The 25,164-nt window shown below is 32.9% G+C and overlaps 1 protein-coding gene across 2 annotated transcripts in view; it reads left to right on the top strand.

Moving 5' to 3' along the window:
• GRB14 (growth factor receptor bound protein 14) overlaps positions 1–22,615 on the top strand; it is a 137,971-nt gene extending 115,356 nt beyond the window's left edge. For both annotated transcript variants that reach the window (XM_074303256.1, XM_074303257.1), the window contains 8 exons: positions 6,390–6,500; positions 6,698–6,793; positions 10,651–10,731; positions 15,711–15,827; positions 15,929–15,998; positions 16,119–16,206; positions 20,228–20,321; positions 22,118–22,615. In XM_074303256.1, the coding sequence (XP_074159357.1) occupies positions 6,390–6,500; positions 6,698–6,793; positions 10,651–10,731; positions 15,711–15,827; positions 15,929–15,998; positions 16,119–16,206; positions 20,228–20,321; positions 22,118–22,264 (804 nt within the window). In that variant the 3' untranslated portion in view covers positions 22,265–22,615. The remainder of the gene's footprint in view (positions 1–6,389; positions 6,501–6,697; positions 6,794–10,650; positions 10,732–15,710; positions 15,828–15,928; positions 15,999–16,118; positions 16,207–20,227; positions 20,322–22,117) is intronic.
• Positions 22,616–25,164: the final 2,549 nt, after the last annotated feature.

Consider the following 25,164-nt stretch of genomic DNA (forward strand, 5'->3'; position numbering starts at 1 on the left):
TATGATTATTTCAATAGTTTTTCTGATGTTGAACCAATCCTGTATCCAGGTATAAATCCCATTTGGTCATTAGTCTATTATCCTACTGATAAGTTGTTATAATCTCTTTGCTAATGTTTTATTTAAAATTTTTGCATGAATGCAGTTAGTTGATAGTGGATAGAATAACAGCCCTGAAGTCAGGAGGACCTCAATTCAAATCTGACCTCAGACACTTCCTGGCTGTGTGACCCTGGGCAAGTCACTTAACCCCAATAGCGTCAGTCAAAAAAAAAAAAAAGATTTTTGCATCAATATTCATTAGGGGGATTGGTCTGTAATTTTCTTTCTCTATTTTGGCTCTTCTCGATTTAGATATTTATGTCATAGTAGGAATTTCAAAATACTTTTTTTTTTAATCTATTTCTCCAAAGAGTTTACATGGTATTGAAATTAATTGTTCTTTAAATGTTTGTTAGAATTCACTTGTAAATCCATTTGCCCTGGAGATTTTTTTTTTTTTTTTTAGCAAGTACATTGATGATTTGTTCAATTTCTTTTTAAAAACTGGGACTATTTAAATAATTTATTTCCTCTAGGCAATCTATATTTTCTATGTAATCTAGGCAATTTATATTTTAGTAAATATTCATTCATTTGAATTAAATTGTCAGATTTACTAGCATATAGTTGGACAAAATAACTCCTAATTATTGCTTTACTTTCTTCTTCATTGATGTCAAGTTCACCCTTTTCATTTTTCTTAGTGGTAATTTTTTTTTCTTTCCTTTTTTAAATCAGATTAACCAAGTGTTTAACTCTTTTATTAGTTTCAGTTTCATTAATCTCTTCTTTGAATTTTAGAATTTGTAATTTGATATTTAATTGAGGGTTTTTAATTTAAAGATATAATTTTTTTCCTAAGAAGTGCTTTGGCTATATCCCATAGATTTTGGCATGTTGTCTCATTGTCATTCTCTTGGATGAAATAATTAATGTTTCTATGAATTGTTGTTTGACCTACTCATTCTTTAGAAATACATTATTTAATTTCCAGTTGGTTTTTACTCTATTTTTCCCTGGCCCTTTATTGAATATAATTTATTTATTTATTTATTTATTTTAAAAATTATTTTTATAATTAGAATTTTTTGACAGTACATATGCATGGGTAATTTTTTTTTTACAACATTATCCTTTGTATTCACTTCTTTTCCAAATTTTCCCCTCCCTCCCTCTATTCCTTCCCCTAGATGACAGGCAATCCCATACATGTTAAATGTGTTACAGTATGTCCTAGATACAATATATGTGTGTAAAACCAAATTTCTTGTTGCACAGGAAGAATTGGATTCCGAAGGTAAAAGTAACCTGGGTAGAAAGACAATAGTGCAAACAGTTTATACTCAATTGCCAGTGTTCTTTCTCTGGATGTAGCTGATTCTGTCCATCATTGATCAACTTGAACTGAATTAGATCTTCTCTATGTTGAAGGTTTCCACTTCCATCAGAATACATCCTCATACAGTATTGTTGTTGAAGTGTATAGTGATCTTCTGGTTCTGCTCATTTCACTCAGCATCACTTTATATAAGTCTCTCCAAGCCTCTCTGTATTCATCCTGCTGGTCATTTTGTACAGATCAATAATATTGAATATAATTTTTGTGTTAGAGTCTGAAAGGAAGGATTTACTGTATCTGCCTTTCTGCATTTGATTGTAAGGTTTTTTATGCCCTAATACATGATCTTTTTTTTTTTTTTTTTTTTTTTTTTTTTTTTTTGAGTAGATGGCGTGAACTGCTGAGAAAAAGTATGTTCCTTTCTGTTGCCAATCCATTTTCTCCAGATGTCTATCATCTCTAAGTTTTCTAGGATTCTATTAACTTCTCCCTAGATTTTCCTTTTTATTTTGTGGTTAGATTTAACTAATTCTGAGAAGGGGGAGGTTGAGGTCCCCCATTAGTATAGTTTTGTGGTCTACTTATTCTTGTAACTCTCAACTTTTCCTCCAGGAATTTGGATGCTATACCACTTAATGCTTATTCATTTAGTATTGATATTACTTCATTGTCTGTGGTACCCTTTAATAAGATGTAGTTCCTTTCTTATCTCTTTTAATTAGAATTATTAAGAATTGCTAACTCCCTGATTTTTTTTTTTGCTTTAACTGAAGCATAATTAATTTTACCCCAGCTTTTTACCCTTACTTTGTATGTGTCTCTCTGTTTCAAATGTTTATTATAAACAACATATTGTAGAATTCTGTTTTCTAGTCCACTCTGCTATTCCCTTCCATTTTATGGGAAAAGTCATCCCATTCATGTTCACAGTTAGATTGCCCTATTTTTCCTGCCCTATTTTCTTCCCTGTATAAACTTTTGTTTTCCCTTTCCACCCTATCCCTCTGTAGTAATGTTATGTTTCTAATCCACCCCTCTCTTAACCTGTTCTCCCCTCATCCTTCCTCCCTTCTCTTACCCCTTTCTCTTAGTATTTCTGCCTTTCCTTTTATTCAGTTTCTCCCTTTTCTTTCCCCCTTTTCCTCCTATTTCCTTATAGGGTAAGATAAATTTCTATGCCCAGCTGAGTGAATATTATTCCCTCTTTGAGGCAAAACCAATGAGATTAAGCTTCAGACAATGCTCATCTCTCTCCCTTCTTTCTCTCTATTATGTCTTTTGTGCCCCACCGTGTGATCTAATTTGTCCAATTTTACCTCCCCTTTCCTTTTCTCCCAATATAATCCTTTTCCTGCCCCTTAATGTCTTTCTCTTTGATATCATCACATTAGAATCCATTTATGTTCATAGCTCCCTCCATGGATGCCCCTTCTAACTCCCCCAATAACAGATACAGTTCTTAGGAGCTACCATTTTCTCATTTAAATATGTGAATTGTTTAACCTTTAAAAATATATATTTTTCCCTTGTTTATTTAGGTGTGTCTTCAGTCCTATGTTTGAAGATCAAATATTTTCTTTAGTTGGTTTTTTAAAAATAGAAATAAGTGAAAGTCTCTTAAGTCATTGAAAATCCATTTCTTCCGCTGAAAGGTGATGCTCAATTTCTCTGGGTAGTTAATTCTTGGTTGTAATCCCAGGTACTTTGCCTTCCAGAACATGATATTCTAAGCCCTCCTATCCTTTATTGTAGAAATTGCCAGATCCTGGGTAATCCTGATTGTTGCTTCTTGATATTTGAATTTATTTCTGGCGGCTTGAGATTATAGTTTTTGAGTTTTGCAGTAACATTTCTTGGAATTTTACCTGTGGGATCTTTCCGAAGGCGATCGATGAATTCTTTAAATGACTATTTCCCCCCCTTTATTTCTAGAATATTGGGGCAGTTTTCCTTAGTGATCTCTTGAAGAATGCTGTCCAGGATCATTTTTTTGGTCATGGACTTCAGGTAGACTAATAATTTTTAAATTGTCTATTTCCCAGGTCGACTGTTTCTCCAGTGAGGTATTTTACATTTTCTACCATTTTTTCATTTTTAAAAATTTGTTTGCCTGATTCTTGATGTCTCATAGAGTCATTAGCTTTCATTTGTCCAGTTTTAGTTTTTAATGTGTGACTTTCTTCAGTTAGTTTTTGTATCTGTTTTTCCATTTGATTATTCTACTTTTCAAGGTGTTGTTTTATTCAAAGGATTTTTTTTTTTTTTTGCATTTGGCCAATTGTATTTTTTTAATGAATTGTCTTCCATTTCCAAACTGTTAACTTTCTCTTGCATATCTCTCATTTTTTTTCCCTCATTTTTTCTTCTATCTCTCTTATTTGCTTTTTAAAATCTTTTATGAGCACCTCCAATAAGCTTCTTTGTGCTTGAAACCAATTCATATCACTCTTTGAGATTTCCTCTGTGGACATTTGTCTTCACCTGAGATGATGTTTTGGTCTTTTCTGTCATCATTTTCTGTGATTATGGTTCTTTACTGTTTTTTGTACATTTTCTTTCCTTCTCTGTTATTGTTTCCTTTTTGTGCTTTTTATGGTCAAGATCTGCTCCTGAGGAACTGAAAATTTTTGATTCTTCAAAGATGTTTTGATCCAAGGAGAGGTATGGTCACTGCTCTCCTGGTCTGCATGCTCATCTTTACCCTGTTATCTTGAAGCTGCAAGTATTGGCAGTTTTCTTGGCCAAGGAATTGTGATCACAGATTGTTCTTCTGCAACCATAAGTGCTAGTGTTTCTCTCTGCAGTAGAACTTAGATCAGGGCCATTGCTCCTTTGTGATTGAACACAAGCACCCTTTTTTTTTACTCTTGAACTATGACTGAGAACTGTTCATTGCCAATAGAGTTGCCAATCAGTTGCATCCTTTGACAGCAAAGGGTTTCCCATAATCTCTTCCTCACTGGTTCTGAACCCCTTTATCATTTCATTGGTCTGAGAGCTCCCAAAGTTGCTGCTGTTGTTAACATAGCCATTTCCAAGATCCGTGATTGGTGTTGCTGCTCTACTCTAGACTGATTCCCACCCCAGTATTATAGACCTCTCCTGCTGATCTCCTAAATTGTCTTAGATTATAAAAATGGCTCACTCGGACCTTTTGTTCTTTTCTGCTCCACGATGTGATGATGAAGTATAGCATCCAGAACAAGAGATTTGTTAGTTTTACTGTATTGTAATTGAATCAGACCGTTGCCAGAATACCATGTTCAGTCCTACGCTTGATAATACCTACAGGAAAAAAACCAGCAGGGAGAAGGACCTTGCAATCATACCATGACATAATTAAATTTTCATATAAATACACACACACAAACACATATACATACACACACAAATATAACTGCCTTCAAAGACTTAAATGACTATCACTCAGAATAGGGATTGAATTTATTCTGTTTATCCTTAAAGGGCAGAACTTGGGGTGATGGGAGGAGGTTCCATAAAAGCAGGAAGATTAAAACTTCACATTAAGAAAGACTTCCTAGAAATTAAAGCTGTCCAGAAGTAACTGCACTGCTTCAAATGGTAGTATATTCCTTCTCATTTAAGATATCATCAAACAAAAGTTAGATTGAAATCTCATTGAGAATTTTGCATAGAATATTCTAGGAGAGCCTTTGGAATTCTCTTAACTTTATGATTCTGTAATTTTCTTCTAAGAAATCTAGGGCCAGTGATGACCAATGCCATGTTTAAAGGCCAAATAGTTCAGTGGCAAATTTGAGATTGAAACTCTTATGTCCTGACTCCCACTCTAGTCTTCTTACTACTGTTTTCTGCAGATTTCCTTGTGTATGTTGCCCTGGTTATAGCCTTTTGAGATATATGTGAGTTTGGACCATCCCTGATTAAACTTTCAAGCCCAAACTCCAGCACTACTCTATGTTATTAACCTATCAGAGAAGCAAAATGACCTAGTAATTTCCCATGACCACATCCTAAATATCATTGATTTCCTAGGGAAGAAATAAGAATTCAAGATTCTGCTTTGCCTTTAAATTCAGACATAGTTCCCCATCCACTAATTTATTAAATTTGCCTATGTAATATATCTTTCTCCATGTAAAGGAATTTTTAGTTGTGTAGCTCACATCAATGCTGTGTACAATGTGTAATTTTATAGCTAAATGTGAGAGGTGGTAAATCCTAAATGAAACAGGAGCCATTATCTGTTTTCTCTTGTGAAGGTGTTTGTTTTCTTTCTTTCTTTTTTATTTAGCAGCTATTTGAGATCATCAACCATCTTAGTTGTCATTTTTATGTAATAAATGTTAGAAAAACTGGTTAGGGAAGAAAATTAGTCCAATTTGATTACCTTTTTTCCTTACAGAAGGTGTGAGGTAGATGGTTAACCACAAAATTGGCAAACCTATATTTTGCATCATGGGAAAATTTTTTTCAAGTGTTAATAATAGATTATCAGTTTGCAGATGAAAAGTATCTTTTCCCTGGTATATTCTTAGGCTTTTGAAGTAGTGGCAGAAGTTGAAGAATTATTTAATGTGTGAGGTCTTGTTTTTTTTTTTGTTTGGTTTTTTTTTTTTTTTTTTTTTTTGGTATGCCATGAACTCCTTTGTTAAGTCCGGTAAAATCTATGGACCCATTCTCAGATGAATATTTTTTCAAATGCAGAATATAAAAGGTACAAAATTACAGAGGAAACCAGTTCTGTGAAATATTTTTTTCCTTATTCAAGTTCATGGATCCCCTGAAATCTGCATATGGACCCCTACAAAGGGTCTCTATCTTATTTTAGAAGCCGTTATTAAATGATGCAATGACCTAATTTTATCTGAAATTTTTGTTTTTGTTTTTATGGCATTAGTGCTAGATTTTGTCCTTAATCTCCTGAATTCTGCTTCCATAGTACAGATTAGGCAATCATTATAGGAAAAAAAGGTTTCATGTAAACTGAGGGTGGTAAAAACGTGTCCATTTCTTTTCCTTTTAGGAACCACGACATTTGCAGTTTTTCAGTGAATTTGGCAATAATGATATTTACATGGCATTCACAAGCAAAAAGACCCATGGAGCCCCAACAAACTATGGATTTTGTTTAAAGGTACAGGCTTACTATTTTGATAGATGCATAAAGCAGATCACAGATCTTTTAGGTAAGCTTTAGTTTCTTTGAACTTTTTCTTAAGATAAAAAAGAAGCAGCTTTCTCATAAATAGGAGAATTTTAGTGGCTTTTATTTCAACAGGTGTTACCTTCAAGATATGCATTAATGCTAAACAATGTGCTGTGGCCTTCTAGCCTAACAAAGCAGGAGGGAGCCGAGACCTGAAACTGCTCTATGCAGATGAAGAGCAGAGTAGGACGTGCTGGGTGACCGCGATTAGATTGCTTAAGGTACTCTTTCTTGTGGAGCTATTTCTTGTCAAATACTTTTACCATATAAAGTAGAGGAATTTTCTAACATGAAATGTTACCAAAAGATAGAGATTCTCTCTCCATCTCTCTTTCTCATTTTTCCATTTTTCCCTTTCTCTCTCTCTCAATATATATACACATAAATATATATGTATGTATAATTATCTTTACATTTAGAAAAACTGTAGATATTGAGTTTCATATTAATTAGAATGTGAAGATTTCAAGTTTATCTATACCATAAGATTATTATATTTAAGATTAGTTAGGCTTATTTCTGTTGAAATTAATACAGTACAAATAATACTAGAATTTGGTATTGTAATATTTCCACGATAAAAATATATCCTTTAAAGCATCTGTATTTACAGTGCTTCATATGCATTAAAAAATGTTTTTCAGCATTACAAATGCCTTTAAAAGATTTCATCCTTAATCTCTTGGTATTTTAGAATTCTGTTTCCATAGTACAAATTGGGCAATCATATTAGGTAAAAAAGGTTTCAGGTAAGCTGAGGGTGGTAAAAATGTGCAACCACTCCTTTTGAGGTTATGAAAAATTCTGCTAATTGAATGTATACATTAGAGAGAGAATTAGAAAAAAGGAATGAATGTTCTAAAAATTAACTTTAAAAAAAATGTTAAGAAACATGCTGTCTGCATCCAGGGAAAGAACTTATAAATAGAAGTATGTTTAGAATGATTTTACAATATATGTGTGTATATTTATATGTGTATACATGTGTGTATTTGTGTCTAATGGTAGCCATGTCTGAGTGGGAGGGAGAGAAGAAAAAGGAGAAGAAATGAAATCTACCTGATAATTCTGTTGTACATTTGAAAGGAATAGCAAGTTGTGCATAATAAATTTGTAGTTACATATGTGATAATCTTTTTTTAAATCATACTGTATCATGGAAATGCTTGTTTTATTTCATAATTTAAAAATACAATAAAAAATAAAAACAACATTCAGATGATGGATATACCATTTTTTTTCCCACAAGTCAGTCTAAGGCTGCTTTTGAACATTTCTTAGTAAAGGTCCTTACTTTGGAGGAAATGACAACAGATGACTTAAAACAATTTTTTTAAAATAACTATAGTCTTAAATTGATTGAAAAGGAGTCATTTGAGTAATACCATATCTATATCCAACAAGAACAACAAAATCCTTCTTAGAATCGTAGATCATTTAGTGCTAGAAGGAACTCCCTCTTTCAGATGAGAGAACTGAGGACAAAGGAGGTTAAATCATTTGCTCAAAGTCAATGGACAGTAAGTGATAGAACAGTATTTAAACACAGATTTTTTTTGTCATAAAAATGTAATGTTTTTTCCTACAAGGTATCACATGGTACCATCCCAGCTATATTACTGCTTTTGAAATTTAACATTTGCATGAGTGAAAAATATAATTTATTGGTATTAATTAGTTTATTGTAATTTTTATTCTTAAAATCCAATATTCAGGGGCAGCTAAGTAGTATAGTGGATAGAGCACAGACCCTGGAGTCAGGAAGACTGGAGTTCAAATACAGTCTCAGACACATGTTACTAAAAGTATGATTCTAAGCAAATCACTTAACTTCAGTTGTCTTTCAAAAACCCCAAACTCCAATACCGCCCCCCCCAAAAAAAAGAAATCCATCGTTTAGAATACTTTATTTCTATACTACTTGCAGTGAGGATTTTTTTTTTGGTTGATATTGCTTTATTCTAGACCCACTCTAATAATCTGAATCCATCCAAGTTTATTGGTGAAGATGTAACATTAGTAAGGTGGTGTATATGTTTAACAAATTTCTATTTAATATGTTTCTAGTAAAACTAAAATTGACCTGTCAGTTTAAATTAGAATATGGACTAATAAATCTTGAAGGGGCTTTGGTATTGTCTTCAGATACAAATACTACACACACACACACACACACACACACACACACACACACACACACACACACACACACAAACACTCTCTCACACTTGGAGAAAATATGCAGAAAGATGAGTTCCAATGATCAATTTCATTCAAATAATAATTTTAAAAATTCAGAGAACTTAAGACTGAAATAAGTTCTCTGATTTGTTTTTTATGATTTTGAAAAGGAATTTAATGCAGATTTGTTAATAAAGGTATTTTATATGTATTAGATAAAAATCAAACCTTAAAATTATCTTTTTTTTTTCTTTTGGTTTAAAAATAAATTTGTGCATACAACATGTTTATTTCCCATATTTGAAATTAAATAAAATATCTCTAGGAAAGAACCAGTTCTTCTGAAAAGTTTCAAGTATTTCCAAGAATATATATCTTGAAAGTGTGGTTTTCATTCCCCTGTTTACCCTAACTCTCTCTTTTGAGGAAATTCTCTCTCTTTGCAAAGAAGAAAATTTATCAGGGAGCATAAAGAAATCTTGTTCCATTGATGTTTCATGTATAAAGTAGAATAAGCCTAAAAGAATAACTCCCAGTTTCGGGAGACAATGAATCAAGGACAAGTTTGTTGAAAGTAGTTGCATTTTTAATGTTTCTCAAACTACAGCAGCAAGGGATTTTTAACCCCTTTTTTTGGTGTAAATCATTGACCCTTTTGGTATTCTGGTGAAGGCTATGGATCCTTTCTCAGGATAATTTTTAAATGCACAAAATAAAGTATGTAGCATTACAAAGGAAACCAATTATGTTGAAAAATGTACTTAAACTTATGTAAAATGTATGTATGCATGCATATGAATATATATACCCATATGCACATAATAAAATTCTCAGACTCTAGTTTAAGAACTTTTGCTCTAGATTAACTTTATAAGTGTTTTCTTGTTGCTTGACTTTTGTATTAATACCTACAACATGAATAATGTAAAGATTAAATGTTGAAAGTAAGAATTTTTTTTGCTCATAGTCACATATTTTCAGTGTTTTGTTTTGGTTCACATGCTTGACTCTTGGGGCTTTTGCCCTCATTTTTTGGCCTATTTTGAGTTTCTGGAAATTTGAGCAGAAATGAAAGAAATGAGTTAATAATGTTGATTTCACTAAATTATTTGATTTTCCTAAAATGTTGCTTATGATACATAAAGATGTGACCTCAGGGGTCTTAGTTATGTGAGAGTTTATGAAATAACGCAGTAGGGACCTTGGTTCACTGTTCTAAATCCTATGTATTCTCTGTCTGAAGGAACCTTCTAAAGATACAGCTAGGTCCCAATTAGCACAAATAAGTCCTGTGAAGTGGTTACATTATTTGAATTTGCATTGCATGTTTCCACTGGACTGGAACCAGTTACCATATTTTACATAATTATAACTTTAGTGTAATTTCAACGATATGCAGGCACTTTACATAATTCATTATTTGGAAAATGGAATCTTCCCTCTATGTTATTTGTGAACATGAAATCTTAAGATATTTGAGACCAAATTGTTTGGTAAATTTTAAGCAAAAATTTGCTTATCCAGTAATTTGAATAAATTTCTCAACTGATTAGCAGTATGCTTCACTAAATAATAGCTTATTTCATATTTAAATAAGTAAAATAGAAATGATATTTTGTGATCTTAGGAAACTGAATTTTGTAAGGAAATGATATTTTCCCTTAGAATAGGTGCTATTTTTTTATAGTATATCTCACCAATTTTTTCTTTAGCAAAGTCTGATTTAAATTTTTTTTCCAGTTATTTTAAATCAAAAGTGTTGTGATGACTTAAACTCAGAAGTAAAATATGAAGACCATATTTTTGCATGACAGACATTTTTTGGTCCATAATTCATGATATGAAAGTGATGAACATCTTTTTTTTTTTTTTTTTTTTTTTTTTTTTTTTTTAATAGTATGGGATGCAGCTGTACCAGAATTATATGGATCCATGTCCAGGGAGAAGTGGTTGCAGCTCTCAGAATATGTCACCTATGGTAAATATTGTTTTGCTCTTCAGTTTGATATCCTAAGTTATATTGCTTCACTAGGAAGAAATAATGATCTGATGTATTTTGTTTTCTTTTCTCTAGACTTATCACAGAAATTTTATGTGATGAAATCTCTTCATTAACTATTTCATTTTACTTTTATAATCTTTTGCAATTTATTTGTAAAGTTTTATTGAAGACTTTTATTTTTAAATGTTATTTCTTGATATACTCTATTTCTACTTAAACCTCATTTATTCATTACAAGTTTGATAAAACTGTTTTTGAGTCACATGATTATTGAAGTATTTGAGAAGTTATTTTTTTATATAAAGCTTTTTATTTTCAAAAGTTATTTTTAAAATCAGCTCTAGTAGAAAAGGTGCAGAATCTTTCCTTCATCAGTGCAGATCATATTAATTTTATCAGTGAATTTGTTTGATTTTGAAGGTTTTATGTTTGAAATTAGTCATTAGTTTGGACCTTGGAAAGTATAAGACTTGACATTTTTTCAGCTCCTGGCTCATGACCTAATACTACAATTTAATTATAAAACAATGAATGCAAATCTTTTTAAGTGTAGATTACCTACCAGGAAAAAAAAAAAAACAAAACCAAAAACTAAACAAATGAATATTACTATAAGAGCAGTATATGAACTATAGGACTCTGCCTCCCTGATTCATCATAATTTCCACCAGGACATTTATTAGTACATCCATTATTATAGTGTAGGGTTCTTTAAAATGTGTTGTGATACAAATACTTATTTCCATTCTTCAAGATCTGTCTTTAATTCCTATGTATTAATTCAAGAAACACATTCTTGTACTTTAACTATATAGCATACTATCTTAGAAGTACCTTGTAATGATAAATATATTTAGAATTCAGATTTATATGCTAGTGTTACAAGTAAGTTAACTTATATTTTTGAAACCTGCATTTGCACTTGAATTTAAAATATTCTTTTCATGGCTGTGCCCAAGGAAAGAACATTTACCCTACGTGTAATGTAGCAGATGAAATGCTCAGTTCTAGGAATGAGGCATGAAATAATGTTGATTAGAAAGCTTGATAGACTATATAGGAAAAGAGTTCCAAAGCAGTTAGTGATGTTTAAGTTACAGAAGAGTAAATTTCCATCGTTTCATTGTTCTGCCTGTAAACCACATACTAAGAACTACTACATATCTTACTGAATTTTCTAAAAGTGACTACTTTAAGATGAGCATTTTGTAAATAGCTTGATCACTTATCATTGTATTTGAATTTATGCACAGTGAAAAATAGATTTGTGGATTTAAAGTCTATTTAAAAAAATTCTTGTATTCTGTGTAAAATCATGTTGGCCAGACTCCATTGGTGAATTTGGGCATGGGTCTGGGTGGCCATCATATAGAGTGGAAAACCATTAACGAATTAATCTGTTTCATTGGGAAGAAATACATCAGTAAGACTTCTTCATTGGAAAGCAATAGTTATTGCAGACTTAATCCTAAAAGATTGTGTGTGTGTGTGTGTGTGTGTGTGTGTGTGTGTGTGTGTGTGTGTGTGTGTATGTGTGTGTATGTGTGTGTGTATGTATATGTATAAATCCAGTGTCTTTCTTTGGCAGCTACACATTTCTTTCAAAGCACCAAAGAATTGTTATGCTATGTAATAGCAGCTTGATTTTTTTTTTTTAAGTGGGAAAATGTTTAATTTTTAGAAAATATACTACTAACCATCTGTCTTCATTACTCATGTACCAACAGTAACTGATGCAATTATGATATTATCACTCTTTTTATTTGGAGATAGTAAAACTGTTGACCATTTTCTGGGTTTATTTCATTTATTTATTTATATTATCTGAAGAGTGATTTGAGATTAGTCCTTCTGGATCTGGTCCTTTCATCAGTGCCTGGTCATCACTTGGCACCACAATATATTTATATAAACAAAGATTGGAGATTCCTTAAAATGCATATTATCTTCCAGTAAAAATCTTGAATGGAAATGTGAGAGCACTATATGCATTTTAGGGCCCTGTCCCCTTGAATCATTATATTTGCAACAAAGGTATTTATTTGTGCATACACTATTGGTTTTGAAAACTATAAGGACATTTGTAAAAGCCTAATTTTAGTTTTAACATTGCTGTCCTCCATTATTTAAAAACTGTGCCTAAGAATAACTTTTTACATTAAAGTTTTTGATTCCTTTTGCTCACACAGAATCCCAGTGGTATATTTAACTGTGTGCTCTTTCCATTCCTTTTCAAAACGCTTTTTAGGGATTTTTCAATAACAAAAATATCGACAAGACTAGCAATAATAGTTCTAGTTATATAACTATATGTAATATAATAAAAAGTATATAAATTATATAACTCTTTAAAGTTTGCAAGGTACTTATAAGTATCTGATTTGTATCCTCTCAACAACCCTGGGAGGCAAGTACAATGATAATTTGTGTGTGTGTGTGTGTGTGTGTGTGTGTGTGTGTGTGTGTGTGTGAGATACATACACACATATACATATAAACATTCTATATATTATCTATAAATAATTATCATACACAATATTACAATCCTCATTTTATAGATGAGAACAATGAGGCACAGAAATTTTAAATAACTTGCTCAGAGTCACACAGCTTGTAAGTGACTGAAGCAGATTTTGAATTTTTTTTTTCTGACTTCGGCTTTTCAGTTCATCCATTGTATCACCTAACTGCCAAATGAGACATACCAATAGCTTATAAAACACATGTGAAAGTATCAGTTGAGGAATGAACATTGAAAATCTCTATTTCTTGCTATGAACTGAACTGCTGACCCCAGCCAGCTGTATCACAATGAGGGTAAAAGTAGGAATAGATGATAATGAATATTTTTGTCCTTTACTGGTCCTAGAAAAGACAAGGAAAATCCAATTCTTATTGATAGCGGCGTATTCCAGTACAAAAATCTTATCTTGATGGCTTAGGATATTAACTGGATGGGTCCTGGTGAGGCAACAGAGCCTTAAGAAACATTCAGACTTCTTTACAAGAAGCACTTTGCCCAAATGCTAGAAAAAAGAGATTTGTAACTCAGCTTTACAGACTCTAATAAATGTTGCTTTCTTCTGTGGTCGAATGAACAAGCTGAAAGTAGCTATTTAAGTCAGATCATCCCTCACATTTCCATGTTAAATAATTCTTCATACTCTTTATTTCAATTACATCAAGGGAAATAAATACTTTATTTCTGCATTTGTTTTCTCCCCCACTTATGTCAAGTAATTAGGGAGTGAAGGATTTTGTTTTTTTCCTTGCTGACTTGTGTACTCCAGGAAAGAAAAAAAAGGAAACACCTGGTTGTGTTTATTTTTCCTTCCTAACAGTATTTCTACGTTATCAGGAACTTTAGATTACACAGCCCATCTTGGTATGTGAAGATAGAGATATTCTAAGGATAAAGCTATCATTATGATGGAGGCTAGATACTCAGTTCAGACCTACGTGTTTGAGGCAGGTGGAGGCGTTTCATTAATGTCAGCAAAGCAGAAGTACATCTGGCTGGTCGGCAGCCGTGCCCATAAGATCACGAGGTGAAAAGGGCAAGCTAAGGTGTGACAGCAAATAGAGATTACAGAGACAGCATCTGTCTGGAAAGAGCAGCTGTCAGTTATAACATAAAGAAGTCTCTAACAAATGGAAGATTGCATGCAGGATCTCTAGAAATAAGAGATGGACCATAAAAAGATGAGTGCTCCAGGATGATTTGAAGAGAACATCACAATATGGTAATATTCTCTGAAGTGTAAGTGGCACAAAGTAAGTCCTGAGTCTTTTTTGGTGGAGAGTGTTTTTCTTTAAGCACATACTTGACTGTGATCTGTTACATGAAACAAGGACTGACTGGATCCAAGAAGACAGATCTAAAAAGTCCTTACTGAGCCATGGGGTTCCCCCAGTTGCAGGTAGGAAACTAATTTACCATTAGATCTTCATTTTTACTTTTGCCCCTTCCTTATTCATAATGGGAAATAACTGTATGCCCTTTTGGTGAGTTATCATTATTTGGGGGAGGGGGTGCAGGGAAAGTTGTGTTCACTCTGTTGTAGCCCAAATTGAGATTCTGTGGGTTTTAATTTTGTGTGTGAATTGTTATTTTCTTTCTTTCTTTCTTTCTTTCTTTCTTTTCTTTTCTTTTTTTAAATTTGCTAGTCTAAAGACAACTAACTCAATGTTTGTTGTTGGTGAGGCAAATCTCATCTACAACAACCAAAAAATTGAATTAGGGCTTCTGTTTACAGTTTTGTAGAAGAGTAATGGAGAAAGTTGTTAGGTTAGATCAAGATAGCATATATAATCATTTTAGTTCTCGATGGCAACATTTATCTCATCCTTTTGTTTAAGTATTAAATTTGTTCTTTAGAGCTCTTATTTACATTTATTTGTTCTACCTCACAAAGTGCAAATTGTGTTTTAGAAAGTAACAACATAATTTCTCTCTTAGCTGAATATTTTAAATTATGCTGCAACTTTCTAAATCACAGATTTCACTTTGTGAGGTAGAACAAATAAAGCTCTAAAGGGATGAGAGAAATGTTGTCTCATACAGCAGGAATTAAAAAGATTATTGAAGGCCACTGAAATGACTATTCCCTTCTAAGTTATATTTTTTTCAAGCCTAAATGAGAATGTAAGCAGATAATATTGCTTCACTTGACAGATGGATTCTCTCTGTACTGTATGTTTTTAATCTTGGTAAGTCTATCAGCTTAATCTTATTGTACTAACAACTCAAAATAATCAAAACAAATATTTTTTTTTTCTGTTTTAGGACTTTCATAATTAAAAACAACAGGTGTTTTAACTTCTTAATTTCCTGGGAAGTTTTTGGTTTGTTCATCAGCCCCCATTGCTCAATGGATCATCATGTTCTAGGACAAATACCAACATTGAAAGACAGCATACTAAAATATTCTAAAATTTGAGTGATTTTTTTTTAGAGAAGTATTTCAGAGAATTCCCTTGTTGCAATGGACTTCTCAGGCCATAAAAGCAGAGTTATAGAAAATCCCACTGAGGCCCTTTCAGTTGCTGTTGAAGAAGGATTAGCATGGAGGGTATACATATTTTTTCCCCAAAAGAATTGTTTTTTTTATAATTTTTTCTTTTTTCTCCATTCAAAATTTTGAAAAGTGTTTTTTTCCTCTCCCATGTTCAGAAAAAGGGATGTTTACGACTGAATACACATGGTAGTCCCACTGCTTCTCATAGTTCCTCAACAAACTTAGGTATGTTTGTTTATGTTACTGGAAATAGTAGCTGAACTTGAGATAAATATGGTAGAAGTTTCACTTGACTCTGTAATTTGAAGAGAGAAAATTTTAAATCTATTCGTGTAACTTCTTCAGCTATTCATAGGGCCCAACCATGGTTTCATCACAGAATTTCCAGAGATGAAGCTCAGCGGCTGATCATTCAACAAGGACTTGTAGATGGGTAAGTATGGGCATCTAACAGCTACTTTTATTAGGAGGTGCAGAAACCAGAGGTCATCCCTGGATTGAATGTGTTTATTGTTTGCTCCTCCCACAGTTTATAACTAGCCTTTTTATTGTGACAAAGAACAAAACATTTGAAGGCAAAAACAAATGAGGAATATTCTCCTTAGTTGGTTCCTTTGCCATCAGTTACATTTCCCATTCTGCAAATTTAAGAAAGTTTATTGTTGGTTATAGATGTTAATCTAAAAAAAGCAGAGCTTGCTTTTTGGGTGCCAGTTAACTTGGCATTGATGGCAGGGGAAATAAAGGACAACAAGCATGTTTTAATTTAAGCTTACAATTAATTTGCTGTGTTAGTATGTACATACTACTAATTGCTTTTTTCAGATAGCTGAAAAAGGAATGACTGTCCCCTATCCCAGACCCTGCCTAGAGAGGGAATGGAAAGAAAAAGAACTTGTCTGAAAAATTTAAATGCTGAATTTTTTTTCCTGTTTTTAATCCAGATTTTCTGGTTATTTAATTCCTCCAACTCATTTATATTAATAAATAGTATAGACTATGAGAAATGTTAAGTGTGATTGGGGGCCAGTGTTGCAGATGTAGTCCTATAATTTTCTTTGGTGCTTTGATGAGTTAAAAAACTCAAGCAAAGGAAGTTATAAAATATAACATGTGGGTGATACTCACCAGATCTTTTTTCTATAATCAAACTTTAAAAGAAATCTTACATTCTAAGCTACCATAAGATACGTTGTGGACAAAGTTTGCATTGGTATGATATCATTTCTTTATAGGAGTTTATACATAGAACTTATTCTGTATGATGATGTTGTAATATTATCTGAATTCCCACAGTGCCTATTATTTTCTTATCCATTTCTTTTACCTTAAGTTTAATACTTTAATAAAGGTAGTAAAACAATTGAAAAACATTTAAAATTTATTGGGTTTACCAGTCAAAACTATGAACTGGAAATATGCTTACTATTGAATCAATAAAACAAGCATTTATTGAAGTACCTATTATGGGCCTGGCACTGTTTAGGCCTTGGGAGTACAAATATAAAGAATGAAATAATTCCAATTTGCAAGTACCCTACACACACACACACACACACACACACACACAAATATTTACGTGGTATATGTGTGTCTATATACAGAGAGATAGAGAGAGAAGAAGAGAGAGGGAGGAAAGGAGGGGAGAAAAAGAAATAGTTTCAGAAGATGATTCTTGAGCACTTTCTTAAAGAAGAGAGAGACTATGGAGTGGACGCATTCTAGGTAGTATGTTCTAGGCAAGACACAGGGGATACCCAGTGCAAAAGCATGGAGATGAGAGATTGAATGTTGTATGTAAAGAACTTAGAGAACTCCAATTAAGTTGGATGCCCATTAAAGCTGGAAATATAGGCTTGTTGGTCCAGTCAGTGTAGATCTTTACAAATTAAATGGAAGAATTTATATATTTGATCTTATAAACAAAATGAAGATAAAGGAATTGGTTGCATAAGGACAACAAATAATTATATCTTTGTTTAAGGAAATTACTTTCATAGCCTTGTGTATGATGGACTGAAATGGGAAAAATTTAAGGTAAAGATCAGTTAGGAGACTGTTATAATAATCTAGGCAAAAGATGGTGAAAGCCGAACTATGCTCATGGAGGATTAGAAATGAGAGGTGTTGTGAAGATAGAAACAATAAGATTTGGCAACTGAATGGTTATTTTAGGTGAGATTGAGTTAGGAGTTGAGTTTCATGCTGAAATTACAAACCTGAGATTCTGGTATGATGGTGATGCTTTTGGCATAAAGTGAATTGGAAGAGAGGGAATTTAGGGAACAAGATAACAACTTGATCTTTGTACATGTAGAGTTTAAGATTTATCCCGAATATTCAGTTTGAAATGTTCAATATATGATTGGTGATGCAGCATTGAAATTTATATGTCTGGAAGATATTTGCAGTAATAGTTCAATCCATAGAACTAATAAGGATACTGACAGAAAGGGAGAAGACGCCTTAGGGAAGAATCCTATGGAACACTCATTTCTAATTGACAGTTCGGAAGGAAAAGTCTACAAACAACAGAGCCAGAAAGTAAATTTTTTAAAAAAAAGCCTTAAAATTTGAAATATAAATTTCAAGAATAAGAATTTCATAATGGTAGTTTTGCAACTTAATGAAAAGTTTTCAATGAATTGATTGACAGTTGGAAAAGAGTAGCTTAATGCTGTATTGGATATTGTGGGGGGTAGAAAAATATGACACTACTGGTCTCCTGATTTCAAATTATTTAAATCTGGTGAAAGAATTCTATTTTTCATAAAAGAGTATTTCAGAAATTTTCATTAATTCTACTTCATGCTTTTAGTTATTGTAAAATGAGGTCATATTGTAGCTTGACTATATGTAATAAAAACATTTTTATGTTTATCTTAGCCAAGTAATGCTGGTGATTTAATATCAAAGATCATTTGATTTCGAGAGGAGATTTTTATGGAGACTTGACAGTGCCAGCTGGGTAAATAAAGTTTTTATGCAAGAAACTATCACAAGCATTTTTTGAAAATAGAAAAATGGTCACGATTTGCAAATCATAGTTGATCAACAAGTGTTTATTGGGAATCTACTGTATGCCAATCAACCTCACAGGATTGTCAAGAGGAAATTGCTTTAACTTCATAGCATATAGATATGAGGGATGACATGTAATTTATTAAATATTAGTTATATTTGAAAGACTACCTGAGTTACAACCTAATGGGAACAATAAGCATAAAGGACTTTAGAAAGGGCTTTTATCTAATTTTTCATCTGCCTTCAGTTTTATGTCATTTTAATATAAGGAAGAACATATGAAGAATATACCTTTGTTTAACTTTGTTCTGTATCAATTTGGAAAGAATTGGTCCACTAGGTGGTGGTGGTGTTCTACTGAGGAGAGCAAAAAGATTTACAACTTGATTTACCAATAAAATTCACTTTTGTCCTATCTGCCAATGATGTAATGTCTGGAATTTCACACTAACATAAATGAAATGGGACTATCATTGGACAGGCAGTGCAGCTCAAATCTAAAGGCCTTTCTAACTAAGCACTAGAGAAAGTAGCATAGGATTTGCCAATGTGGTTTGTTGAAAACAGGCTGTTTGCCAGCAATTAATACAAAACTGGTTTTGTGCTGTCTTGCCAGTAAATAAGGATCCATGTCTGGCAGCATTTTTCTCTCGGGCCATTAGGCCATGTCTTGTTTTCTAGCTTGATATATCAGAAGATTTTTTTTTGCCTCATCTTTCAAGGGTAAAGTGAGTTTTGTTTTGTTTTACAAATTTTTTTTTCCTATTGTTTTTACGGTCCTTGTGTTTTTTTCCCCCCATTTTATTAAATTTTCTGCTTTTATCTAAACAAAAAAAAGTCATTTCAGGATTATGGCATTTCATCTATTTCTTTCCTATTAGTCTCATTGTATTATATGTAACATTAGCAATGAAACAAAAAACAAAAGGAGGGATTTCAAATAACATCCCAAAGTTTTGAAAAAGTAGTTAAGGCCTCTTTCCAGGTGAGATTTTTTTCTTTTTCAAGGCTTAAAGTGACTTGTGAAGAAAGATGCTGATGTCATTTCTTCTACTTAATAGAGTATTCACACTTAGATGTCAATACTGTTTCCCTATATGAAAACCACATGTTGCCAATTGTTGATACTTACAAAACATTTTATTTTTTGGAGGGAAAGCTATAGGAAATGAAAGGCTAAGTGTGTTAAAAATGACATACTTTATAACTTAGATGACAGTTGTAGTTCAGATTTTCTGAGAAAAATTGCACAAAATTTCTTGACCTTGCTGAGTTGATTTCATACCATTGAAATACACATGAAAAATATATATGAATGGGCTTACTGCATTCAGACAGAACTGGCACATTTATGTCTGTGTATGGCTCTCTATTTCTTTAAAATCTTTGCATTCCTCAGAAACAAAATGAATTGCCTTCTTTCTCCTTAGAGTTTTCTTGGTACGGGACAGCCAAAGCAACCCCAAAACCTTTGTTCTTTCATTGAGCCATGGACAAAAGATAAAACATTTTCAAATTATACCAGTAAGTAATTTGTCTTTGCACATTCTTATACTGGAAATTATCTTGATGAGCACAATTTTGGGAAACTTTTAAATTCTTTTATTAAATGATATTTGGAAGCTTTTGTTTTGATTGGAGCTATGCTTGGCACAAGTATCTTTTAGATCGGAATTAATATAAGGAATAGAGAAAATGTTTGAAAAATTGAATTTCCTTCAGTTGTATAAAATTGAGTTAGCAATGTTGTATCTCCTGCCACCTGTTGTTAAAAGACCCCTTAAAGAAATCTTGTTCTGAATTTTATTTAGTTCTTTCTCTGTAAAACCATGTTGTTACAGCTTCTTTCTTCTTGGTTCTCCTAAATACCCTGTTTTATGATCTTAAAAGGAAATATTGGGGAAATATTGAGACACATTTTCTGAGCTCAAATCATTTTCTAAACTATTTTTAAGTCATTCTCTTTTCTTTAATTGGGTTCAGATAGAAGTAGTTCTGAAACAAGTTGTTATCCTGCTATTTATTACTTTTTTAATAACCAATGTTCCATGGACTTACACAGGTAGATTAAAAAAACAAAAAACACTTGATTTTTATAGTTGAATAATGGAATTGGGATATAAGGTAATGTAGGAATGTAGGAAATGTAGGAAAAAAGAGAATATTAGGAATGATCTATTACTTCAAAATGTTCTCATATGATCTTCAGCTCCTCAGTATAGAAATTTTGAATGCCTTTCAAACTATGTACTTTACATTGTATGAGAAAAATGTTTATTTAATTTTTTTTTATGAATCAATGTTCTATCCAGGAAATTGTGGGAAATGGTTCAGTCTGATGACCTAGTTCCAGTACAATTTTTTGGTTGAGTTTTCCACAATATTTGTATTTCTAATATGGGGACTTGTCCCATATCATTTCATGGAAGATCATGTACATAATAAATAAGGTATATTTCTATCTATCAGATCATGTCATTCTAAGTATTTGACAGATACTAAAATTTACAGAGATTTCTGTATCGTTTCTTTGTATGTATCATTATTCTTATAATTTCTTTCCATCTTTTTGTTTTGGGGTGGTGATTCACATAGAAAAAAATCAGTATCCTATTCTTTTGTCTTTAATATTCTATGAACTATTACACCAATGTATGAAATAATGACATAGATATCTTCTGTTTCCACATGATTTTAATCTCCTTTGCCAGGTTACCACCACCACATCACCACCACCACCACCACTACTACTACTACTACTATTATTAATTATAAGATAACCTATTTTTTTCCCCCTTCATTTCTGAGGGCAGGGTACTATCCATTGGTAGAAGTGAAGTTACTTTAGGGAAGGGGTTAGAAATGTCTTCTACTTTAGTAAGGGATATTAAAACTTCCAGGAAAATGGTTTCTCCATTCACTAAGTATTATTATAGCTTGATGCTTACATTACTCTTATATTCTCCTCTCTTTAGAATGATCTGGAGCTTATAATTTGTGCTCTCCTACTTTCTCAATTATGTGATCAATATTTTCCAGCAAAGGTCAACTCGTTAATGCCAAAAAATTTAATGCAAAAATATCCTATTAAGTTGATATTTCAGGATTGGGATAGAGCTATATTGTGTATTAGAAATTAGAGTATGTCAATGATATTAACAGCAGGAAGTGAACTCTTCCTCATTCTTACTTTCAAAATTGTCTTGTTTCTGTTGGACTATAAAACTCTTAGGGGGGAAGATATAATATTCTATAGGATGTTGTTGTCTAACCCATTTGCATTTTTGCCACCATTAAACAGTTTATCATTCTCTTTGCAGCTAGAAGATGATGGTAAAATGTTTCATACCCTGGATGATGGTCACACAAGATTTACTGATCTCATACAATTAGTGGAGTTCTACCAGCTCAATAAGGGTGTACTTCCTTGCAAGTTAAAACATTATTGTTCTCGGATTGCTCTTTAACCAAAATAGAAATGTTACCCCACAAGGAGTGGAGAGAAAAGAATTTCAGAATGATTTCTTAAAGTCTGTGTGTTGTGGAAAAGCTGCCATTGTTGAGAAGAATAGACAATTCATCAATAAACTACAAAGAATAATCTGCAAATCATAAATTAGAGGCAACTTCAATTTGCATCGAATTCAGTATTTTAAAATTGTAGTCTAAATTAAACATGAAAAACTTATTTTTGTGTGTTCTGGTATAGTGTTATAGTTCTGTAATCCTTCAAACAAGAATCATTTAAATACTTTTGGGGTTATTTGTTGCTGCTCTCTTACATATGAACATAATTAAAGAAATTCCTTGGGCTCAAAGTGAAATGTTTGTAGACTCAGTTCTTTACTTCTATGTCTTCTTTTGATGTTTCACAGTGCATAGTTGACCAGGCACAGTGGTGCATGCTCATAACCAGTCCCTGCTTCTGAGGAGGCTGAGGCTGGCAGCTCTCTTGAGTGCCAGTGTTCTGAACTGCATTGGACTAAGTCAACTAGCTGTCCATATTGAGTCTGGCACCTATTTTAGTGAATCCTAGTGGGAAGGGGAGGAAAGGAAGACTGTCTAAGAAGGGCAACCTGGCCCAGATTAGATAAGGAAGTCAGACTTTCCATGCCAGTTGGTAGCGGGATTAAGCTCATGAGTAACTGCTGCCTTTCCAGTCTGGAAATGAAATAGGAGAAACCACAGTCTCAAAACAAATAAGCATAGAACAATGTTTGGTATGACTTTGGCTTATCAATTGAGGATACACTGCATACCATATGCAAATCTCAACAAGTATTTTATACTATTATTTTAGGCTACTTAACTTTTTATGTAGTTCAGGTCTATTGATGTTCTGTAAGAAACATTTTTAAAAAGGAATACTATCCATTGATTTATGCGAGGCAAATAATATTCAGTAATTCAGTATACTGGTGCTTACTTTGGCCAGATTGTTATTGAAATGATAGCACATAAAGTTAGTCACTGTGGCCCATTTCATTTTTATTTTGATTTTATAAAGATTGGCTGGACCTATTAAGAAGCCAGCCAACTAATTAACCAATATGGTAATAATCATTAGCTCAAGTTATTATGAGTAAAAGTTGCATGATTAAACTATTATTATAGTTTTTGCCAAATACCTAATCCCCCCCTCCCACCAGAACAATAGATACTAAGGAGTTCTTCCCTTCCTCTGATTTGAAACTCATATGCCTTGTTACTGTGGTTAGTATCATCAAAAACAACTTCACAAACCTGAGACTATTCCAGCACTTTCCCCAGTAATGAATGCTCACTGACTGACTGACTGGTCCTTCTCTATCTTCTCTCTGTGCACATACTGAGGTGCTATTGGTGGGATGAGGTAACTTTGCTTTATTTGTCCTTTAGACCATGGTAGCAGATATCCTTGAAAAGGAATCAATTACTCATGCCTAATAAGTGGAACATTTCATCTGCAAAAAGTTGAAATTCTGGAAAAAAATCACCATTTACAAGTAGAAAGTTTTGTCTTTTCAGCATATATGATTTTATTTTTAAAAGATTAAATATTATTTTTATTAACTAGCATTTAAGATGTTAATGGGTGGCAGCTAGGTGGCGCAGTGGATAGAGCATTAGCCTTGAATTCAGGAGGACCCCAGTTCAAATTTGGTCTCAGACACTTAACATTTCCTAGCTGTGTGACCCTGGGCAAGTCACGTAACCCCAGCCTCTGGGGGTGGGGGGGAAGAATAGCATTTCAGATGTTAATGAAATGCCATTAACATTTAGGAAACACAAAGAATCATTATTCATTATTTTTAAAATTTTAGTTTCATTATAAGAAAAAATCCTTAGAATACTTCTCTTTCCCTCTTACTCCTCCGGGCCGTGTTCTCCCTTTCTCTCTTCTCCCTTTCTCTCTCTTCTTTTCACTCTCCATCCTTTTTCTCCACCCTGCTCCACCCCTGTGTACATTTATATCAATATTCAGTTTCAGTTTCCCCAAATGAAAATCAAACATTGTCATGTGATGATTACTACATAGCATCTTAGGCAGCTACATGTATATAGTACCGAGTTTGGAATTGGGAAGACTCATCTTCATGAGTTCAAATTCAACTTCAGAGAGTTCCTAGCTGTGTGATACTAGGCAATTCAGTTAATCCTGTTTGCCGTTTTAAAGGGAGATGGAGAAGGAAATGGCAAATTCCAAATGGAGACTGGAGGGTGGAACATGACAAACTTCTGAATGACATAATTTCAGCTTTGTGCAGAGCAAGCTTTCTAAAGTGGTGGTGGGCTGAATCAGTTAAAAGTGACATATTTTCATGTGAACAAATTTTCTGAGAAAATTATACAAAATTTATTGACTTTGCATATAACTGAAATAAACATGAAGTAATTGGGTAAACTTCTAATACTCTTGCAGATCAACAGTAATAAATAGTCTTAGAGATTTGCCTGGGGAATGGGAAGTGATTTGTCCAAACCACCACTGCAACATATAAGTCAGAATTTGAACCCAGATCTTCCTGATTCTTAAGACAATCCTTTGTCCACAACTCTGCTCTTTTCACTTCAGACACTTAGTGGTAGAATGTAAATGTCACTTGACTACAAAATAACATTTGGATTTCCCAGAATGTTCTTGAAGAAAACATGCAATATGTGAATAGAAAAACCATAAGGAGGGGAAGGGAGGGAGAAAAAGAGACAGAGGCAGATAGACAGACAGACAAATGGAGACGTAGATGCATAGAGAACACAAACAGTTCTGTAAAAATGGCAGTGTTTCACTTTATAAAGATGGCCCTGTGTGGACCTAGCTGAACCTGTAATGAAACTAGCAACTTTGTCCCTTGTACAAATTGGCACTATCAATAGGTGCAATTTT

The sequence above is a fragment of the Sminthopsis crassicaudata genome, chromosome 3 (assembly GCF_048593235.1).
Source record: "Sminthopsis crassicaudata isolate SCR6 chromosome 3, ASM4859323v1, whole genome shotgun sequence".
Lineage (NCBI taxonomy): Eukaryota > Metazoa > Chordata > Mammalia > Dasyuromorphia > Dasyuridae > Sminthopsis > Sminthopsis crassicaudata.